The 23,260-nt window shown below is 38.1% G+C and overlaps 1 protein-coding gene and 1 pseudogene across 2 annotated transcripts in view; one reads left to right on the top strand and one right to left on the bottom strand.

Annotated features, from left to right (window-relative positions):
• The window catches only part of DCAF17 (DDB1 and CUL4 associated factor 17), a 64,220-nt gene that overhangs the window by 2,514 nt on the left and 38,446 nt on the right, over positions 1-23,260 (bottom strand). Inside the window, exons 9-13 of one of the 2 annotated variants that reach the window (XM_006866622.1) lie at positions 13,709-13,851; positions 11,703-11,812; positions 8,405-8,495; positions 7,402-7,485; positions 791-946 (exon numbers count right to left, since the gene is read on the bottom strand). In XM_006866622.1, the coding sequence (XP_006866684.1) occupies positions 791-946; positions 7,402-7,485; positions 8,405-8,495; positions 11,703-11,812; positions 13,709-13,851 (584 nt within the window). The remainder of the gene's footprint in view (positions 1-790; positions 947-7,401; positions 7,486-8,404; positions 8,496-11,702; positions 11,813-13,708; positions 13,852-23,260) is intronic. The other variant, XM_006866623.1, reaches the window with a different exon arrangement.
• LOC102829851 overlaps positions 14,072-23,260 on the top strand; it is a 13,762-nt pseudogene continuing 4,573 nt past the window's right edge.

Genomic DNA, 23,260 nt, shown 5'->3' with positions numbered 1-23,260 from the left:
ACTCTAGGCGGGTCTGCCAGTCCTTTCAAGAGGAAATTTCCCACCTCTGAAGATTCTGGATGCTGTTCAGGATTCTACCTATAGTCTTATGTATTGCAGAGGCTCTGCAGGAAGCCTCCTTCACTAGGCACATTGTAGCCCCATTTTAGGTATTCCAATCAGTTATAGGCAGAAGACGGACTTAAAAAGCTTTCTATGGTGATATTTCTGGCTATTCCTTTCTCTCACCTTCCAGTGTCTATTTTATAATGTAATGCAAGGAGAAACAAGATTCAAAAGACAGCCAAGCATCTTAACATTATTTCCCCTCTTTTCCCCATTCCAACCATGTCTCAATCCCTGGCAGTGCAGTCTTTTAGTTTAAAAAATATTACTATACTTATAAATTGGGAGAAAAACAGACTGGTAAGGAAAAAGACACCCAGAACTCAGGAAAAAACAAAGTTTCATTTTTCTTTGTCACTGGTAAAGAGCCATCTGCTTGGGGAGCAGAGCTTAAGATGTATTCATTTTGTTCTGTCTATATAATAATATTCTCCTGGTGTGGTGCTATAGGATCAAACCACAAAGTCGGCAGTTTAAACTCACCAACCCTTCCTCAGAAACCCTATACCGGGTCATGTGAGTCAGAACCGACACAATGGCACTTAACAACAACATAGAATAATAAATTCTTTTATGTGGTCATTAGTACAGTGGAGTCTGAAATGACAGGAACACAGTAACATCTATTGCAATAAATGTCACCTACAAAGGGAACTCTTTCAACTCTGGACTGGACTCTACTCACCACATCCCACGACTCCACTAATGGAATGCTTTTAAGTAAAGTTCCATATTCATTACAGTGGAAATCCAGGTGAGCTTTTCCTTCAGCATCTAGTTGAGTAACAGCTACCACAGAAAGCAAATCCAACTCATCTTCATAGTCCACAATTTTGAAAGTCTCAGGGAACATGAGGATAAATCAGAGGAAAAAAGGGAGAAATTCAGTTATTTAGTTAGGATTATATGTACATTTGTAGTGTAACTATTTTATTATTTATACGAATACCGTAGAAAGAAGGATAAATGGATGGGAGAAAAGATATCAATGTCTGTACTTAATGCCAGTAAAACATCAGCTCCAAGATTTTTAAGAGCTAGGCAGTATCCTAGAAAAGTTTTGACAAATGTACAAAGATCTCAAAGTATAAATGAAATTCTCTACAATGAAAGCAAACCAGAGCTTTTCCAAAATCAAAAGAAGCATTCAACTATTGCCTCTGATGTGTGTGTCCAACAATTCCCAGAGAGGACTTAACAGATGAAAATCAATTTCTGAGAACTGAAAACTATCCACTGAGCTCTGAAGGTTCTCATACTGAAAAAGTCATTTCAAAAAAGATTCACAGCCCACCATATTCTATTTATGACTGTTTGCTATTATTTCTTTTTTTAAACCTCTTTTTGGTTACCTAAAAAAAGCAAAAATGGCTGCTTATAGTTGAGGGAGAATATTAGCAATGGAAATTCAACCCACAGAACAGGACTGGGACAAAAGAGGTAAAGACTTTAGAGAGAAAGTCTAATCCCAGAAATCTGTGTGGGACTCCATCGGTCTAACATGGGAAGAGATCAGTGCTCAGGGAGGGCAGGGGCCACAGGAAGGCACATCTTGGCTGAACGCCTGACAATGACCTTGAAGCAAGCTCGACAGGTTTCTCTCAGTCATCATACACTAACAAACTGGTCACTCACATTTGGTCAAGTCACTTGCTGATTCATTGATACTTTCTGTCTTTACCACCTCACGCCATAGGAAGTTACACAGATATATTACCTATGGTTCCTTTTTATTTATGTTTTACACTAGTCTTACCTTGGCCAACTTCAAAGGGTAAATTCTTACTTGAGTGTAGATTTAATCAAAATTCCTTTAACTTATCTTTTATAGGCTTAATGTTTTTGTTTTCTGATCTCTTGATATAGAGCAGCCTTCTCTTTGATACCATTAAAGAAAAACAACCAAACTCACTCCTGTTGAGCCAGTTCTGAACTATAACGACCCTATAGGGCAGCCGGAGACATGCTCCTAGGGTTTGAAGGCTGTAAATCTTCACGGGACCAGACGGCCTCCTTTTGGTATTTTTTTTTTTTTAATTATTCTTGCTTCCTTTTGGTAATTTGAGTACATTTTTCTTGAATATAGTTTTATATAAAGGATAGGGCAATTTTTTTTTTGCTTTGAACTGCAAGGTCAGAGGTTCAAGCTTACCAGCTGCTCCTCGGAAACCCTATACAGGGTTGCTATGGGTTGGAACTGACTTGACGGCACTTAACAACAACAACAAAAGAATAAATATTGTTTTTATTTGTTGATAGCAACTACATACTGGGCCACCGAAGACCTATTTTTAAAGTTTTTCAAAGAACAATATCACACAAGTCAACAATTATTAGAAGGCTACTCTAATATTTCTTTTTTTTTTAAAAGAAGTTTTATTGTGAATTATGTGATCGTTTACATGGGAGAACACCAGCTTTACATTCATCTACTCTAATATTTTTACATCCACTTACTGCCATCAAAGTTGGATTAGACACAGAGCAACCCTATGTAGGAATGGCCACAGAAATAGAAATAATATATTTACATAATTTAAATAGATTTAGTATTTGTGCAATGGACAGTTTATTTGAAACATGATTTTGTCAGTTAATTTAGTAAGTACCTTCTATGCCTCTTTAAATGAAAAAAATTTTTAAGTATAAGCTCAGGGCAGGCAGCAAGATATCACACTGGGAAGTAAGTCTATGCAGATCCTTCACAACAGAAAAAAGAAACCAAAGTGAAACAGATACAAATACTAGTCCTGGCACCCTGAGCTTTAGATGGAAGGATAGAGAATGCTTACTAGGAGAGGAAGCTGAACAGATGTGGCAAAAGGATGCAGACTGCTGACTGGTGCTAGCCAATCAGATGCACTGTGGCCATCTTAAACTTTCGTGAGCAGTTGCAGAGCCAAGACAGCATATTGGTGACTTACAGAGCTAAAGGTGCGCCTTTTTTTTTCTTCCTCACACTCCCCTGGTAACCAAGGCGTGGCCAGCATCCCCCCCCCGCCCCGCCCCCACCCAGTGAAACTTCCACTCTCCAGGTTGTCAGAGGTGTAGGTGGTGAGTGTTGCAGTTATGAGTCCCATTGAAGTGCGTAAGAAGCTATCTGCACCAACCCTGATTAAAGGGAGCCCTGCTCCAAACCTGCTGAGTTGGCCCAGGTCAGCTATGGACTAGCCCTAAGTAGGAGAAGCAGCTAAACAGATATGCTGGGAGGGGTGGGGTAAAGGAGACAGGTGATCTGTGCCAGCCTGCCAGGTATGGTGTGGCCATCTTGAACTTTTGAGGGTGGCTTTGAGGCAGAGGGCAATTGATGGCTCAAAGGCATACCATTTATGGGCAGAGAGAAGGATGCAAGCTTTTTCTTGTACCCCACATTACCCTGGTGACCAGAGGTGTGACCAGTCCACACCCAAGTACACTCCCAGCAAAGTTCCTGTTCTCCAAGTGGTTGGAGCTGCATCAAAGTGAGCTAGGAGCTAGCAGCACCAACCCCAGCTCCTGGGATCAGGTGTGGCCTACTCCAGTCCTGCAGAGCTGGTTCTGGCTTTCCCTAGACTAGTGGGTCCTCTTGCCCTCTGGGATGGGAATACCCTGATCCCCTAAATGCTTTGGTATAGTTACCAAACTTTCAAATGGTGAGGAAGTAATCAGCCAACCTTACTTTCAATGGAGAGAAACAAAGAAGTCCTTTTGCAAATAGGAATCAGATGAGGATACCCTTTATAACCATTGCTGGTTTAGAAGTCCTATTGTTAAGTGCAGTCGAGTCAGTTTCGACTCATAGCAACCCTGTATAGGGTTTCCAAAGAGCAGCTTGTGAGCTTGAACCACTGACCTGTGGTTCAAACTGACTTTACAATCCAGTGCATTAACCTGCAGAGCCACACCAGGGTTCCTTTAGAAGTCTTAGCCAGAGCTACAAAGTAAGAAAGGGAAATTAAAGGTACACAGATTGGCAAAGAAGAAGTAAAGCTCTATTTGCAGATGATAATAATATGAAGCATAGAAAATCCCAAAGACTTAGCAAGAAGATTACAGGAACTCACTGAAAGATCAGCAAAGTGGCAGGGTACAAGATCAATATACAAAAATCAGTTGGATTCCTTCACACTAATAAAGGAAGTCAGCTCTGAAAAGGAAATCCGGGAAAACAATACCATTTACAATAGCCACTCAAAAGATTAAATACTTAGGAATAAATCTAACCAGAAAAACAAAAGACCTAGACAAAGAAAACTATAACACTACCACAAGAAACCAAAGGAGACTTAGAAAAATGGAAGAATAGACCATGCTCACAGATAGAAGACTTAACATTATGAAAATGTCAACATTATACACTATTCAAGGCAACTATAGATATAATGTAATCCTAATCCAGTTTCCAATATCATTCTTTAAAGACATGGAAAAACTGATCACAAACTTTAAATGGAAAGGAGAGAGACCTTGGATAAGCAAAGCAAAACAAAGTTGGAGGCCTCTCACTTCCTGATCTCAAATTTTACTACGTAGTCACAATGGTCAAAATAGCCTGGTATTGGCACAATGATACATACAGAGATCAATGAAACAGAATTGAGAGCCCAGAAGTAAATCCATCCACATATAGTCAGCTGATCTGTGACAAAGTGCTAAAACCCATTAAATGGGGAAGGTTAGTCTCTTCAACAAATGGTGCTAGCAAAACTGGAAATCCATTTGCAGAAAAATGAAGTAAGACCCATATCTCACACCATATACAAAACCAAACTCAATGTGGATTAAAGACTTAAATGTAAAACCTAGCATTCTAGAGATCATCAATGAAAAAATAGGGACAAACTTAGGAGCTCTGATGTATGGCATAAATTCACTGTCAAACATAAGTGAAAACATAAAAACAGGAAAAGACAAAGTAGATAACTTGGACTTCCTAAAAGTTAGCTACTTGTGCATATCAAAAGACTTCACCAAAAGAGTAAAAAGAGAGCTCACAAACTGCAATTTTTTTTTTTGTAATGACATATCAGACAAGGGACTAATCTTTAAAACTATAGGAAACTAAAAAACCTCTAGAAGAAAGAGGCAAACAACCCATTTAAAAAATGGGCAGAGGAAATGACATTCAGGTAGTTAGCAAACATATGAAGAAAAGTTTGTGATCACTAGCCATTAGAGAGATGCAACTCAAAATAACCAGGAGATATCACCTCACCCTAGCATGAACAGCAAAGTTTAAAAAAACAACAACAGAAAACAACCAAATGCTGGAGAGGAAAGTCTGGTACCCTCCTACATTGCTGGTAAGACTGTAAAATGGTGCAACCACTGTGGAAAATGGTATGGTGCATCCTCAAAAAGTTGGAAATAGAAATACCTTATGACCCAGCAATCTCTCTAACTTGGAAGTAAGAATCAGTACACGAGTAGATACATGCACACTGATGTTCATCACAGCATTATTCACAACAGCAAAAATATGGAGACCACGTAAATGCCCATCAATGGAAGAATGGATAAACAGATTTTGTATATACAAACAATGGAGCACTATGTAGCATTGAAGAATAATGATGAATCTGTGAAATACCTCAGAACATAGATGAACCTGGAGAACATTATGCTGAGTGAAATTAATCAAGCACAAAAAGACTAATATTGTTTGAGACAACTATTGTAAAAACTCAAAAGGTTTTCATGATAAAAGAAACATTCTTTGATAGTTACCAGGGGTGGGAAGAGTAATTCTCTGGTTAGAAGGTAGGACAGATGTTAACCTGGATGATGAGAAGGGCAATATACAAAAAGAAGGAGTTGCCAGAAGAATAATGAAGACCAGTGAAGACACAGTGAGAAACACAAGAGTTAAAGGGAACAGAGGTAAATAGTGTTATATACAGAATCCTGCAGCGACGACAGATCCACAGGCTGAATAGGCATGAGAAGGGGAGTAGGAGTATTCCCACAAATATATAAGAGTTTGACAGAGAATATTTGTATAGGGTGTTTACCTTTGTTGCAAACATACCTATCGATGTGGTGGAGCATACAGGGGGAAAATGATGAAAAATTCTTAGATATTATCAAACTAAGGCAATGAGTTGCTGGGTCTGGGTGCTCAGGCCTGTAGTCTAAGAGAATACCATGATCACAAAGACAATGTTATACATCCTGCTTTGGTGAGTAGCATCTGGAATCCTAAAAGCTCATGAGCAATTTAAAAGTTAAGATGCAACTAATTGTCTCTCCATATTCAGAAGAAAGAAAAGTGATGAAAACTGAAGATGACTGGAATCAACTAGTTCAATGGACCAACAGAACATGTGAACATCCGTCACAATGACTCTGAGACCAGAAGACTTAGATAGTATACTATCATCTGCTCTGAAAGGGATCACATTAGAATGACCTATATAGAGTCAGAGAACAGGTGGAACAAAACTCAAAATTATAAAAAAGACTGGGCTTACTGATCAGAAAGAGACTAGAGGAACCCGAGCCAATGGACCTCAGTAACCCTTCAGATTTGGAGTGGAACTCACCTTCGTGGCCTGATTTTCAGTCAAGTAGTAGATAGGTGTATATAGGGGATAACAGCACTATGAAGGTATACTCACAAGAAATGGTCAATCATTCAAGATCAAAAGGATAACATTTACTTAAGGACATAGTTGAGGACGGAGATAATTTGAAATAGAAACAAGAACCACAGGGAAGAAGTGAGATAACTGTTGCTAAATGGAGGAGCGTGTAATCATTGAGACAAAACAAAGTTTATGGATTATTGAATATAAAACATGATCTCTGTAAACCTTCACCCAATTCACAATAAAAAGTTAAAAAAAAAAAAAAATTATCAGCTCAGTGACTGACAAGACCAAGTTCAGGTCAGAGGCCAAATTAATTAATTTTCCACATCCTGTCACTCCCTCTTCTGGCCTATGAGCATTACTAAACATATCCATGTCTAATAGCTAAAAAATAAGGCAAATGCTATAAAGTCATCAGGACAAAATTCAAGGATTTTCTAGCAAGAGATTTCAGAAAGAGTGGTTATTAATGAAACAAAACAATACCGTCTCAAATAATTTCAGTCCTATAAACATTTCCATAAAGAAAATATTATTAATAATTAACGATAAAAGAAAGGCTGATAGGGTTGCACTAGAAGAAATAACACCCAGAGTCTTGCCCACTCAGCATATAACCATCCACCCTTATTCCTACTCTAGAGTCTGGAAAGTATAATTTAGAAAACCACAGTGCAAGTACATAATAAATAATAGTTCTGTTTATTATCTCTGGTTAAAGCAATACCTCTTGTTCTGGGTCATCATCCAGAAGGTTAAAGTGTTTTTTAACTACACGTCCAGACGCTGTAACAGTGAATAAGTTTTCATTCTATCATACAGAGAGAAATAAAAAAAGACATTTTAAATATATGAAGCCAATGGCAAAACCAACGTTAACAAATTTGGTGAAACCACACCACCTTTCTTCAAATCCTCAATTCCTTCCTTAACTGGGAAAATTCTGAATCAGAGTTCTTATCCTCCGAGTTAATAAAATGTCCTAGCACAATAGCACAGTAAAAAGTGGATCTGCTTTTAGAAATGTCCACTCCATCATTTTCTTCATGTTCCTAATTTATGCACTACAGGAAAAGTACAGCTGGCTATCAAAGCATGGCATGTGAGTTTTAAAGATATATTTAAAACTCGCCAATCTTGTGGTTCAAACAGATCTGGCAGTCCAGCGCATGAACTCGTAGCATCATACCAGGACTGCTCCTTGGAAATTCTATACAGGGTAGCTGTGAGTCGGACAACTCGGCAGCACTTAACAACAATATATATATACACACACACACATACATATATTCCAACTAACTCTAAGTTTAAACAATTAATTAGACCCAAATGTTGATATTCATTAAAAAAATAAAAAATAAACTTAGAATGGAAATAAAAATTAAAAGACAAATTCAGCATAACCAACTCTTCTCAAATCTCCTATGTACATAGGATATAAGACTGTCTATTGTGTAAACAAAATGCAGAGACTTCTACATTGTGGTTGTTGTTAAGTGCTATCGAGTCAGTTCCGACTCATAGTGACCCTGTATAGGGTTTCTGAGGAGCAGCTTGTGGGTTTGAACTTGTGGTTTGCAGTTTGGTGCTGATCTTATAGTGCCATAGCAAAAATCTATAGGGATGTGTTATTCTTTTCAGTCACACTCAAAGGCAAACACAATTGCATACTACATTTTTATATAAAACTATAACGACATACAAAGGGTTTTCATGCATTCCTGACTTACTTTGTTCTTCTCCCTGTTGGCCAAAATGACAAAATCTTCTGAGACCTGATGTTGGAAACTATTATTTTCTATTTCATTTAGCTTTAAAACTCTGAAAATGGAAAAAGAATTCTTAGAACCTAAGACTTAAATACACCATCAAGTGCCAAAGTCAGCAAATGAAAATTATAGTATCAACACTTAGTTCTCTTTTCCTTCTGACTTGTCTAAAATACTAACTTGTCTGATCACATAATTGTCCTTAAACTCAAATTCAGAGATTTTTTAAAACAGAGAAATGTCCTAACAGTGGTAACAGGTGCTACTCAAACAAGTAATGAAGTAGCTTGCTCTGGCCTGTGCCACTGTCCAAACTGGTTGGATGAATGTTACTCTAAGAACTTTATCCCTGCTGTTCTGCTACAGGACTTTCATATTTCAGCTTTAACCATGCTATTATAGTAGATAATGGCATTTATATTTCTGAAGGTAAAATGCAGTCTCTATGAACAATATTTCAAGTCCAGAGATAGAATGGATCAGTTTTCACGATAGAGTAATATTTAATCTGCAGCAGATTTACTATTCTTTCCCCTTTATGATATTTACAGATTTAGGGTTTTTGAGCATACATAGCTTCATAGGGTCAAGGTTCCTAAGCAAGAGAAAAAAAATGACTTGTTCACCACTCATACCAATCTGTTCACATCAGTAATGAGCTTCAAAAATACAATGTTCTCAAAGCTCAAAGTCTCAAAATGCAGGCAAAGTGAACCGTGGGGGTTGGAATGGCTCCTGTGGTCAGGGAGAGGCTGAGGCCTTAGAGTTGTCTGAGACAAAGAAATTAGATTCTACTTTATGTAACACAAATAGTGATCTCAATTAGTGCCAATTTAAAAACATACCTATTTCTTAAGACCTGGAAAGGGATACACTGAATCTACATTTTGTAGATCTTAATTTCTTAAACTCACGTTATATTAAATACAGATGGTAACACATATTCAAAGTAAGGTTTATGAAAGCAAACCCACAATTTAAGATTTTTTTTGGTAAAAGGTCATAATCTTTCATTCCATTTTTTCATCTCCTTTTAATCCATACAGAGAAGAAGACAAACTGTCAAGAAGCAATCAGGGATAAAGAAGGCAGAGGCTGCTCTTCTTAGTCCATAAATAAATACTTACTGAGCACCTATTGTGTGCCAGGCACGGTACTCACTCAGTGCTGGGATTTTAGGAAATGTCAGCAAGACAGACTCTTTGCTATTGTTACAGAGTTTACGATACAGTGCTAGATATTAAAACAGGTTTTTTTAAAAGAAATCTTTGCTATCGAGTTAAATCCAACTCATAGCAACTCTATAGGACAGAGTAGGACTGCTTCATAGAATTTCCTAGGTTGTAAATATTTATGGGAGTAGATTCTCATTTCTCTCCCGCAGAGTGGTTGGTGGGTTTGAATCGCTAACCTTGTGGCCAGCAGCCCGATGTTTAGTGCAATAGTCATAAAAATAGCCAATTAATTCAAATTTTGGTAAGTGCTTACAGAGAAAGAATGTACAGTGGTGCGATGAAAACAGGATGAAGGAGCTAATCTAGCAAGGTTAATCAGGGAAAGTCTACCCAGGGAAAAAAAGACATTTAGGATGAAGCATAAAACATAAGCAGAAATTGGACGGGAGGACAGGTGTGGATGACAGACCTCAGACAGAGGAAACAGGTCCTCAGCTTTCAGAAAAGACACCCGACTGGAGTAAACTGTGTGGAAGGAGGACCTATCAGACCATATGCTAAATATGTTGGTATTTTCTTTAAGAGAAACAAGAACCCATGAAAAGGTTAATTAATGCAGTAGAATTCACTTGATTAGGTTTTGGTATTTGTTTATGTTTTTCCTCATCTTCTGGTTGATGAAAGGGCAAGAGTGAATTCTGGGAGCCCTGTACACTGGCTATTACTGCAGTCATGGTTAGTGATGACAGCACTCTGACCCAGATGGTCAAAGTGGGCAAGGGCTGAAAACAGCAGATTTAAGAAATATTTAGTAACAACATAAACTGGACTGAAAAGGGTTTATGGTGTGCATGTGTGTGAGAGACACTATATGTGAGCATATAAGCATACATATTTATGAAAGATAAGAAAGTAAGGTGTCAAGAATTATCCCAGATTTCTGACATATGTTTAAATGAGATGTTTGGGCTGTGGTGGTTTTGGTTATGTGCCGTGGAGTCGGTTTCGACTCATAGAGACCCTATGTAGGGTTTCTGAGGCTGTAAAACTTTATGGGATCAGAAAGCCTCATGTTTCTCCGATGAAATGGCTGGTAGTTTTGAACTGCTGACCTTGAGGTTAGCAGCCTGACTCGTAACCACTATACTACCAGAAATCCTTGATGTTTGGGCTAGAGATACACATTTTGGATTTTTGGTGCATACAACCTCTTGGAAGCCAATGGAATCAATAGAATCATGCAGAACGGGATTGTAGAGAAGAGATGAGGACCTAAATTGGATTAATTGTCTAACCCACCATTTAAAGGCTGGTTAGAGGAGGAAGAAGGAGCCCTGCAGTGTCGGGGGTTACGCACTGTGCTGCTAATTACAAGGTTGGCTATTCAAACCCACTAGCTGCTCAAGGAAGAAAGATTAGGTTGTCTGCTCCTGTGAAGATTCAGAGTCTTGGAAGCCCTGAAGAGCAGTTCTACCCTGTCCTTTAAGGGTCACTACGAGTCGGAATTGACCAGATGGCAGTGCTTTTATTTTGGTTTAGTGGAGGAAAAGCATGAAAGGACATTAAGCAAGATAGATCAGCGAGGGAGGAAAAAAGTTCAAGAGAGCTGGAGTATCAAGAAAACCAAATGAGGAGTGTTTCCAGGAAAGAGAAGCCAACTGTTGAATGCTACTGAGAAAGACAGGGGTGCCCTGAACACAAACTGAGTAAAACAAGGTTTACTTCAAACAACCTGCAAACAAACTTCTGTGGAAAGGTTGACTTTCGGAACAAAAACAAATAATCTTCTCTCATTAGTCTGGAAGAATTAATTAAGTCCTGAAGAGAAAGGGCCAATATGTAATCTCCTGTAACTCATACATCACCCATCAAAGAACTTACTCCACTGTAATATTTACAAGCAATAATGATCAGGCTGAAAGGATACCATCAGGTTTTGAGATGCCAGTCTCTGAGAAAGCACACTATAACAAGTTAATTATTTCCATAATTGGCTCAGTATTTAGCTGGAAAAAATACAGAGGCCAATAGACATTACCAAAAGCTACTTTTAACTTTAAACTAACTTTAAATGCAATACTCACTTGACCTGGTTTGGGCCAACATGTATTATTCTACCAGAAGCATCAGGATGGAAATAAATCCAGTCAGATTCTAGAGAACAACATTCCATTTCCTGGATCCCATTTTTTGCCTGAAGTTGGGGAAATATATTAAAGATAAAAATTAAAAGAAAATCAAGTAATTTTTCAACTCTTAATACCAATGATGGGTAAGTCTAGGCCAGTAAGTCAAAAACAAAGAAGAGAAAATATTAACCAGTTTAACTAGGATATTTATTTATGAGGGCTGATTTATCAAGCTCAAACTTGAGAAGTCCAGAATGTTTAAACTCAGAAATTTCATAGTAGCGCTGTAGGATAAGTACTGGCCTGTTAATCTCAAGGTCAGCAGGTCAAACCAACCAGCCACTGCTTGGAGGACCTATACAGGATCTCTATATTCTGAACTGACTCCATGGCACATAACAACAACAACTCTGTACCATATATTACACCTAACAGATAAATAATACATCAATATCTTTCAAGTACCTACTCTGTCAAGCACTGAGCTAGATGCTTTGTAACCACTACTTCATTTGCACCTCAGAAAACTCAAAGCATGTATTGTTATCACTATTTTATGGGTGAGAATAAATCGTTTGGCCAAAGTTTTATACCTACTAAACAGCACATCTGATTCCAAAGTCCATGGACTTTCCATTATATAACAGCTGTGAGTATGCACAGGTAGTCCCTCCACATCTCCCTCTCTCCCACACCTAACCACCTCTTAATCAGAAGAATGCCTATCACAACAATAAACATGCTGCCAAACTTCAAATCTCAGACACAGAGTATATAATTTCTTTGTTTTCTTGTTGCTGTTAAGTGCCATCAAGTCAGTTCTAACTCATAGACTCGGGATAGGGTTTTCAAGGAATGGCTGGTGGGTTTTAACTGCCAACCTTGTGGTTAGCAGTCTATAATCTTTTTAAATAAGTCAAATATTTTATGTCTGAGGATATGGTCTAATACTATGGAGCATTTAAAGAAAGAAGAAAAACTTAGTTCCAACTCAGAGTGATCCTGTGTAGGGTTTTCAAGGAGCAGCTGTTGAGTCTGAACTGCCTACCTTGTGGTTCAAACCAACCTTACAGTCCAGTGCTTATCCTACAGTGCCACACCAGGACTCCAAGAGTAGCAGCCACAATTACACTGAGAAGTAGAGTTTCCAACTATGAGACTAGAGAGGTAGGTGGCACTATGTCATAAGGGATTCCGATGGTATGATTTAAAGAAAAATTAGAATTTAACACATATTATGTATATAATTGGAGTCCTGGTGTGGCACTGTGGGTTAATGCGCCAGACTGTAAAGCCATTTGAACTGCAAGGTTGGCGGTTCAAGCTCACCAGCTACTCCTTGGAAACCCTATACAGGGTCGTTATGGGTTGGAAATCGACTCGATGGCACTTGACAACAACAACAACATGTATATAATTAGAGTCCTGGTATGGCGCTGCGGGTTAATGCTCTGGACTGCAAAGTCGGTTTGAACCACATGGTCTGCGGTTCAAGCTTACCAGCTGCTCCTTGGAAACCCTATACACGATCGCTATGGGTTGGAAATGATTTGATAGCACTTAACAATGACAACAACATGTATCTAATTAATGAATGAGTTATAATTTTTATTATAAGTATTCTAATAGGAAATGTGGTATTATTATTCCACTTTACATAAAAGAAAATCAATGCAATTAAATATCTTGTTTGTAACCATTGAAATGAATGTGTCCATGGTGGCATTAGTGCAGATGTTCTTTTGTTTAATATAAAAATGTATACTCTGTATCTATTTTTTAAAAAATAATATTCTCTTAATTATAACATGTGAAAGGAACATTATCTTTCTTTGTGTTAAATACTAAGCAGCATCATACCAGTTCCTGTGGTTTTATTATTTACCCAAATGTTAGAGCAAGAGAATAAATAATTTCTGATGAAAATTTACTGCTAAATAGTCTGATTACTCATGATTTACCAACGAATTGTCTTTTAGGGCACAAATATGGAAAACTCCTTTCTGTTTCTTCTTGTTAGGTGTGATGATATAATGCCAAGGATGGCCTCCTATCTGAAAAGCATTCTCCAGGGAGGAAACCTCAAAGAGCAATGGTGGCGTGTCTGTGGAGATGAGCAAAAAGAATTTATTAGCTTCTCTGTTTAGGTGGCCTTCGACTATTCATTTACTGAAATCAACCTTATAAACTTTAATTAAAGCAAAATTGCTATTTCAAATAAAAAGAAATGAGGCGTACCCCTAAAAGAACAAGAGAGAGAAAGTTAGTAGGAAAGAAATCCTAGTCTGAGTCAACTTTTCAGACATCTGTTTTCAGGATTAAGCATGTGTGATTTGCTGCTGAGTAAAAGTAGGTACTTAGGATGGCAAAAAAAAAAAAAGACTAAGCAAACCTAATAAAACAGCTGTTATTAAATGAGCATCTGGCTAAGTATAAGACTCTTATGAGTGAGCTACCATTACCAACTCTCATAACAACCTTACAAGGAATTTAGGTTTATAATCACTTCAAATGTGAAGAAAAGATTTTCGATATCCCAGACTAACAGGTTCTATTCAGCAAACTTTACAAGAGCAGTTTTGCTTAGGATTCCCACTGTACAAGTGATACCACTCATAATGAATACAGCTTCTTAGGATGAGGCCTCCCACAATGGGTGCTTTTTAACACTAGCAAGAGAGGATCAAATATATCCTGTCTTATGAGTGTTAAAAAAGGCAGCTCAAATACATCCAGTTAGTCATTGTCTTTTGGAGATTAACACCAAAAAGAAATTACTCTTGATGCGTCTTTAAACTCAGTGTATGTAGAACATACACAAATGGAATCTTAAGAGAGATGTACTAGTAGAAGCTGCAGCTTTAGAAAACCAGAGTTCCTTTTGGAAGACACTTGGGAATGACCATAGGACTTGCTGGGCAGGTGGTTAACCTATGACTTTTTTGTTCATCCTTCTCTAATTTGAGAATTTAATCTCTGGGTTTATGAGGCCACCACTGTTAGTAAAGGGACCGGTGTTCTTGGGAGATCATTCCAGTAAGAACCACATGGTATAGAAGTGTGTGTTCTACTGGGTCTCTTCAGAAGATCATTTTTTTTTTTTCATACTTTATTACTTAACAATACATAGAAAAAGAAGAAAAACAGAAAAACAGGTTTACAGACTGACACTCTCAAGGAGGTAAGAGAGAAACATACAAACACAAAATATATTGAAGTGTTTTGTTTTCTGACCTTTTAAAAAAAGGTAAATATCCTTAATATATAAAGAGGCTTATTTTAAGTAATAAGAAAAATATGAACACCCCAATAGAAAAGTTGGCAAAGGATATGAATACGCAAATTACAGAAGAAATACAAATATCATATATACTGACAAGCTGTTGTTAAGTTGTTAAACGCCATACAGTTGGTCCCAACTCAGTGATTCTGCTCCAAGGAACAACGGGTGGATTTAGTTATGACTAAATGATGGTTCGGAGTCCTGGTGTGGCACTGTGGGTTAATGTGCCAGACTGCAAAGCCATTTAAACTGCAAGGTCGTTGGTTCAAGCTCACCAGCTGCTCCTTGGAAACCCTATACAGGGTCACTATGGATTGAAATCGACTTAATAGCACTTGACAACAACAATACATTATGGTCCTGGTGTGGCGCTGTGGGTTGATGCACCAGACTGCAAAGCCATTTGAACTGTAAGGTCGTCAGTTCAAGCTCACCAGCTGCTCCTTGGAAACTGTACACAGCGTCACTATGGGTTGGAAGTGACTTGACAGCACCTAACAACAATAACAACAAATGATGGTTGCTGTAAATTGCCACAGAGTCAGCAATCAGTTCTGACTCAGCAACCCTGTATATGAGGCAAAAAGAATTATAAAGAAAAATTAACATAGTTAGAATTTGAATTTGGGGGTAAAATGTTAAGATGGTATGTTAAAGAAAAAGGAGGCTTTCTGCTCTTACAAAGACTTACAGCCTCAGGAACCCTATAGAGGATTGCTACTGGGTGTTTTTTGTTGTTGTTTGTTTTTCCTTTTTAAAAAAATTTTATAGAGGGCATAAGATGAGAATTCAAAGTAGAGAAAAATCAATGCAAACAGATGTGTTTAAAAAGAATCTTTCTCAGAGGGAGGGCTGGTGGCTCTGTAGGACAGACTGTCAACCACAGGTTGCTTGTGGGAGAAAGATGAGGCTTTCTGTACCTGTGAAGATTTACAGCCTTAGAAATCCTATCCAGGGTTGCTGTTGATTCTGAACCAACTCGAGGGCACCATACAACAATTTTTCTCAGAAGTTGTTAAAAAGTGGCCCAAAAGGAGAAACAGAACTCTGCTCACTATAACTCTGATGGGTCCCCAACTCTCTCAAAAGCCCAAATTTAGATCCCTAATACTTAACACTATCAGTCAATTGTCAGTTTGTCATACTATGGCAACTTGCATGTAACTGTGATACTGGAAGATATGCCATCGGTATTTTAAATACCATGGTGGACAGGTTTCAGTGAAGCTTCAAGACTAAGACAGACTAGGAAGGAGAGGTGGACTACTTTTAGCCAATGAAAACCTTATAAGTAGCAGTGAAACATGATGAGATATAGTGCCATAAAATGAAAACATTATGAATAGCACCAGAATATTGTCAGATAAAATGCCAGATGATGAGTCACTCAGGTTGTAAAGCACTCAAAATATGACTGGGGAAGAGCTGCCTCCTCAAATAGAGTTGACCATGATGCCGTGAATTGAGCAAAACTTACTGAACCTTCATTTGCTGATGGGGCACAACTCAAAATGAGGAGAAACAGCTGTAAACATCCACTAATAATCAGAACATGGAATGTACAAAGTATGAATCTAGGAAAACTGGAAGTAATCAAAAATGAAATGGAATGCATAAAGATTGATATCATAGGCATTAATGAGCAGAAATGGACTGGAATTGGACATTTTGAATCTGACAATCATATGATTTATTATGCCAGAAATGAAAAATTCAAGAGGAATGGAGAACTATTTATCACCAAAAAGAACATTTCAAGATATATCTGGAAGTAAAATGCTGTCTGTGATATGATAATACCCATACACCTATAAGGAAGACCAGTTAATACTATTTTTCAAACTTACCTATCAATGACTAAAGCCAGTGATAAGAAAATTGAAGAATTCTGAGAAACTAGAGCCATTCTTCTTGAACAGGAACCAAAAAAATGGATGCCCTTTATCACCATCCTATTTAGTACTATGCTGAGAGTCTTGTTGTTGTTGTTGTTAAGTGCCATCGTGTCGGTTCCGACCCATAGCGACCCTGTACAGGGTTTCCGAGGGTGTAAATCTTTACGGGAGTAGAAAGCCTCATCTTTCTCCCGCGGAGCAGCTGGTAGTTTCGAACCGCTGACCTTAAGGTTCGCAGCCCGATTCGTAGCCACTACGCTACCAGAGCTATAAAGCAAGAAAGGGAAAATAAAGGGATCCAAATTGACAAAGAAGAAGTAAAACTTTATTTGCAGATGATACGATTCTGTACTTAGGAAATATCAAAGACTCAGCAAGAAAATGACTGGAACTCATTTATAGATTTGGCAAAGTGGCAGGTTACAAGATCAACAGACAAAAATCAGTTGGATTCCTTTACACCAATAAAGAGGTCTGAAAAGGAATTCAGGAAAACAATTACCATTTACAATAGTCACCCAAAAAATGCAACATTTAGAAATAAATCTAACCAGAGAGACAAATGATCTATATATAAAAAAAAACTACCAAATACTACTACAAGAAACCAAAAGAGACCTGCAGAAATGGAGGTATACACAATGCTCCAGGATCAGAAGACTTAACATTGTGAAAATGTCAACACTACCCAAAGCAATCTACAGATATAATGCTGTCCCAATCCAGATTCCAATATCATTTTTTAAAGAGATGGAAAAAGTAATCATTAACTTCATATAGAAAGGAAAGGGACCCCAGGTAAGCAAAGTATTACTAAAAAAGAAGAAAAAATTAGGAGGCCTCTCACTTCCTGATCTCAAAACCCACTACACAGCCTCTGTAGTCAAAGCAGCCTGGTACTAGTGCTATGAATGACATAGAGATCAATAGAACAGAATTAAGAAGCCAGAAGTAAATCCATCCACCTACACTCAGTTGATCTTTGACAAAAGGCCAAAATGTATTGACTAGAGAAAGAGATAGTCTCTTCAACACATGGTGCTGGCAAAACTGTAAATTCATTTGTAGAAAAATGAAACAGACCCATATATCTCATACCATATGCAAAAATGAAACTTAATGAACAGTATCATTAATATCACATGCAAATGCAAACTTATTCATGGGCTAGAAGGTAGTCACATGTTAACATAGGTGATGGAGAAGGGAATATACAACAACAGGGAAAATGACAGAGGAAAAATGAAGGTAGTGTGAGACACATGGAGGAATGCAAGAGTTAAAGTGAACAGAGGTAAATACTATTAACTCATAGTGCACGGAGAAGATTGCAATCACTGCAATGAAGCAAAGTATATGATTTGCTGAATATAATACTGATGATCTGCTCTGTAAACCTTCACTCAATTCACAATAAAAAACTTTTAAAAAAGAGAAAGACACTGAAGAATTGTACCGTTACTGAACTTGATTAAACATACAATCAACATGTATTGATAATTACTAGTGATTAGAATGTGAAGGTTGGAAAAAAAAAGAGGAAGAATCAGTAGGTGGAAAATATGGCCAGAGTGACAGAAATGACGCTGGAGATCCCATGACAGAATCTTGCAAGACCAAGGACTTAGTCACTGAAAATACCATTTTTATACAACATAAAAGGTGAATAAACATGTGGACCTCACCAGATGAATGGAATACACAGAAACCAAATTGACTACAACTATGGGAAGAGATTACATTAACAACCTGCAATATGCAGATGATACAACCTTGCTTGCTGAAAGTGAAGAGGACTTAAAATACTTACTAATAAAATCAAAGACCACAGCCTTCAATTTGGGTTGCATTTCAGTATAAATAAAACAAAAATCCTCACCACTGGACCAATAAACAACATTCTTATCAACAGAGAAAAGATTGAACTTGTCAAAGACTTCATTTTTCTTGGGTCAGCCATCAACACTCACGGAAGCAGCAGTCAAGAAATCAAATGACATATTGCATTCGGCAAATATGCTGCACAAGACCTATCTAAAGAGTTGAAGAGCAAAGATGTCAGCTTGAGGACTAAGGTACACCTGACCCAAGCTATGGTATTTTCAATAACCTCATATGCATGCGAAAGCTGGACAGTGAATCAGGAAGACCATAGAAGAACTGATGCATTTGAGTTATGGTGTTAGAGGAGAATATTGAAAGTATCATGGGTTGCCAAAAGAACAAACAGATCCATGTTGGAAGAAGTAAGGCCAGAGTGCTCCTTGGAGGCCAGGATGGCCAGACTTCATCTCTCATATTTGGGACATATTGTCAGGAGGAACCAGTCACTGGACAGGGATATCATGTTTGGTAAGGTAGACGGTCAGAGAAAAAGAGGAAGACCCTCAGCAAGATGGATTGGCAAAGTGGCAGCATCAATGGGCTGAAGCATGGCAATGACTGTGAGGTTAGCTCAGGACTGGGCAGGGTTTCGTTGTGAATAGGGTTGCTATGAATCGGTACTAACAGCAACAACATGGGAAGACTTGGTTAAAAGGCTCAGTATCATTAACCCAAATAAGGCCAGGGGCAGACTATCAACTGCTCATATACACGTTCATGATAAGCTGAAGAAAATTAAAGCAAGTCCTCAAGAACAAAACTATGACCCTGATCATATCTCACCTGAATTTAGAGATCATCTCAAGAATAAATCTGATGCATTAGACAGTAATGACTGAAGACCAGAAGAGCTTGACATCTAGAACATCCTACGGGAAGAAAGCAAAAGGTCATTAAAGACAAGAAAGAAAAAAAAAGGACCAAAATGGAGTCAGAAGAGACTCTGAAACTTTTTCTCAAGAGTAGAGTGCTAGAGTGAATGGAAGAAATGAAATTAAAGAGCTGAACAGAAAATTCCAAAGGCAGCTCGAAAAGACAAAGACAAAGTCAAGTATTATAATGAAATGTGCAAAGACCTAGAGTTAGAAAACCAGAAAGGAAGAAGACACTCAACAGTTCTCAAGCTGAAAGAACTTAGAAAAAAAGCGAAGCCTCGATTTGCAATATTGAAGGATTCTATGGTGGATTGGTGTGGCGCTGAGGGCTAATGCATCAGACTGCAAAGTCGTTTGAACTGCAAGGTCGGTGGTTCAAGCTCACCAGCTGCTCCTTGGAAGCCCTATATAAGTTTGCTATGGGTCGGAATCGACTCAATGGCACTTAACAACAACATGGTGTGGTGCTGTAAGATCAGCATTGGACTGTAAAACACAAAGTCAGCAGTTCAAAGCCAGCAGCTGTTCCTCAAAACCCTGTATAGGGCTGCTGAGTCTGAATTGATTTGACAGCACTTAACAACAAGGGCAAAATATTGTATGATGCAGAAAGCCTGAAAACATGAAAGGTATACACAGAGTCACTTACCAAAAAGAAATGGTCAATGTTCAACCATTTCAGAAGGTAGTATATACGCAAAAGTCTATAGTACTGAAGGAAAAAGTTCAAGCTGCACTTAAGGCACTGGTTAAAAAACAAGGATCCAGGAACTGACCGAAAACAAATAGAAATCTTTCAAAAAACTGATGCAGCACTGGAGGCCTTCACCCATCTATACCAAGAAATTTGGAAGACAGCTACCTGGAAAACCAATTGGGAGAGAGATCTATGTCTGTACCCATTCCAAAGAGAGGACATCCAATGAAATGTGGGAATCATTGAACAATATAATTAATATCACGTTAAGTAAAATTTTGCTGAAGATAATTAAGAAATGGTAGTGACAGGGAATTGCCAGAAATTCAAGCCATACTCAGAAGAGGAATGAGGGATATTATTTCTGATATCAAATGCATCTTGGCTGAAAGCAGAAAATACGAGAAAAATATTTACTTGTGTTTTATTGACTATGCAAAGCCTTTCGAATGTGTGGATAATGACAAGTTATGGACAATATTTCAAAGAATGGGTATTTCAGAATACTTCATCGTGCTCATGGGGAACCTGTACATTGACCAAGAGGCAGTCCTTCGAACAGAACAAGGGGACACTGAATGGTTTAAAACCAAGAAAATGTGTGTGCCAGGGTTGCATTCTTATACCATACTTACCTCAATCTATATGCTGAGCAAATAATCCAAGAAGATGGATTATAAGAAGAACATGGCATTAGGATTGGAGGAAGACTCATTAACAAACTACAATATGCAGATAATACAACCTTGGTTGCTAGAAGCAAAGAAGACTTAAAATAATTACTGTTGAAAACCACAGACTACAACCTTCAGTATGGATTGCACCACAATGCAAAGAAAACAAAAGTCCTCAACACTAGACCAATAAATAATATCAAGATAAATGGAAAAAACACTGAAGTTGTCAAAAACTTCACTCTGCTTGGATCCACTATCCATACTCATGGAAGCAGCAGTCAAGAAATCAAATGATGCATTAGGCAAATGTGTTGCACAAGACCTCTTTTAAATGTTCAAGAGCTAAGATATCAGTTTGATGACAAAGGTTAATAGGATCCAAGTTGGATATTTTTATTCGCTCATATGCATGTAAAAAATGGACAAGGAATACATACGACTGTAGAAGAACTGATGCATTTGAGTTATGGTATTGGAGGAGAATATTAAAAGTATCTCGGACTGCCAAAAGAACAGACAAAAATCTGTGTTTGAAGAAATACAGCCAGAATGCTTCTTAGAAGCCGGGATAGCCAGACTTCATCTCTCATACTTTGGATATATCAGGAGGGACCAGTTCATGGCGAAGAACATTATGCTTGGTAAAGTTGTTGTTGTTAAGTGCCATCGATTTGGTTCCGACCCATAGCGACTCTGTACAGGGTTTCAGAGGCTGTAAATCTTTACAGGAGCAGAATGCCTCATCTTTCTCCCGTGGAGCAGCTGGTAGTTTCGAACTGCTGACCTCTTGGTAAAGTAGAGGGTCATTAAAAAGAGGAAGACCCCTAAGGAGAAGGACTGACACAATGGCAGCAACAATTTGGGCTCAAGTGTAACAACAATTGTGAGGATAACACAGGACAGGCAATGTTTCGTTCTGTTGTGCACAGGATAGCTATGAATCGGCAGTCTCAATGGCACCTAACATCAACAATACTCTTCTCAATTTAAAATGATCGAAAAACTCTTGTAGAACAGCAGATTTCTATGTCCTAGGGTAAGAGCATTTGAGGATAGGTCTAGACCTTTCTGTTGTTCCTAGGAAGCAAGGCTGTCTACAAAGATGGCAGGGATCGTGCTAAAAGAATAGGAGAGCCAGTAAAAAAAAACAAAAACAAAAACAAAAAAATCTCTTATGGGTGAGGCACAAAGTCGATAGTTTAAACCCACCAGGTGTTCCTTGGGAATTCTATACAGGGTTGCTATGAGTTGGAATTCGGAACCCCACGTTATGAAAGTACTACAGATAGCTCATACTTGTCCTTTAATGTTATGTAAATTTGTCCTCATTTCCAATGAATGCACCAACCTCTAGCAGCAAATTCATCACAATCAGCTTCACTTGCTGCAAGTAAAGTACTTTAACCAAAAATTGAAATGAAGTCTACTGTTCACAAGTTGGTTCCAATTCACAGTGACCCTGTACCAGGTTTCTGAGGCTGCAAATCTTTATGGAAGCAGAAAACTTCATCTTTCTCTCAGAGATTGGTTGGTGGGTTTTATCCTCCAAATTTACGGTGCTTATCCTACAGAATTTACAAAACCGAGAGATAACTACAAAAAAAAGAAGAAAAACTAGAGAGAGCCTTGGAGACTCAGTGTATTAAGCATTAAGTGTTGACTGCAAGGTCAGCAGTTCAAGCCCACCAGCTGTTCCTTGAGTAAAAAAATGATGTTATTTGCTCCTATGGAAATGTTTAGTCTCCTAAGGGTCACTATGAGTCGGAACTGACTCCACGGCACATAACAACAACAACAAAGGGCAATTCTACTTTCCTCCACAGGGTCTCCATGAGTGGGACTAGTCTCATTGACAACAAGCTAATTAGGAGTTGTTAGATGCTGTTGAGTTGATAACAACTCATAGCAACACTATGCACAACAGAACGGAACACTGCCTAGTCCTGCGCCAAGCTCACAACGTTGCTATGCTTGAGCCCATTGCTGCTGTCACTGTGTCAATCCATCTTGCAGGGGGTCTCTCTCTTTTTCGTTGACCTTCCACTTTACTAAAAATTATGTCCTTCTCCAGGAACTAGTAGTCCCTCTTTTCTTTTTTTTTTTTATTAATGTTTTATTGTGAATTATGTGATAGTTTACATGGGAGAAATTAGTTTTACATTCATTCTATCATATATCATTTCATTGCCATGGTTACAACCA

This window comes from Chrysochloris asiatica, unplaced genomic scaffold (genome assembly GCF_000296735.1).
Source record: "Chrysochloris asiatica unplaced genomic scaffold, ChrAsi1.0 scaffold00094, whole genome shotgun sequence".
NCBI lineage: Eukaryota > Metazoa > Chordata > Mammalia > Afrosoricida > Chrysochloridae > Chrysochloris > Chrysochloris asiatica.
The sequence above is the reverse complement of the archived record's forward strand: the minus strand, read 5'-3'. Positions and strand labels throughout refer to the sequence as shown.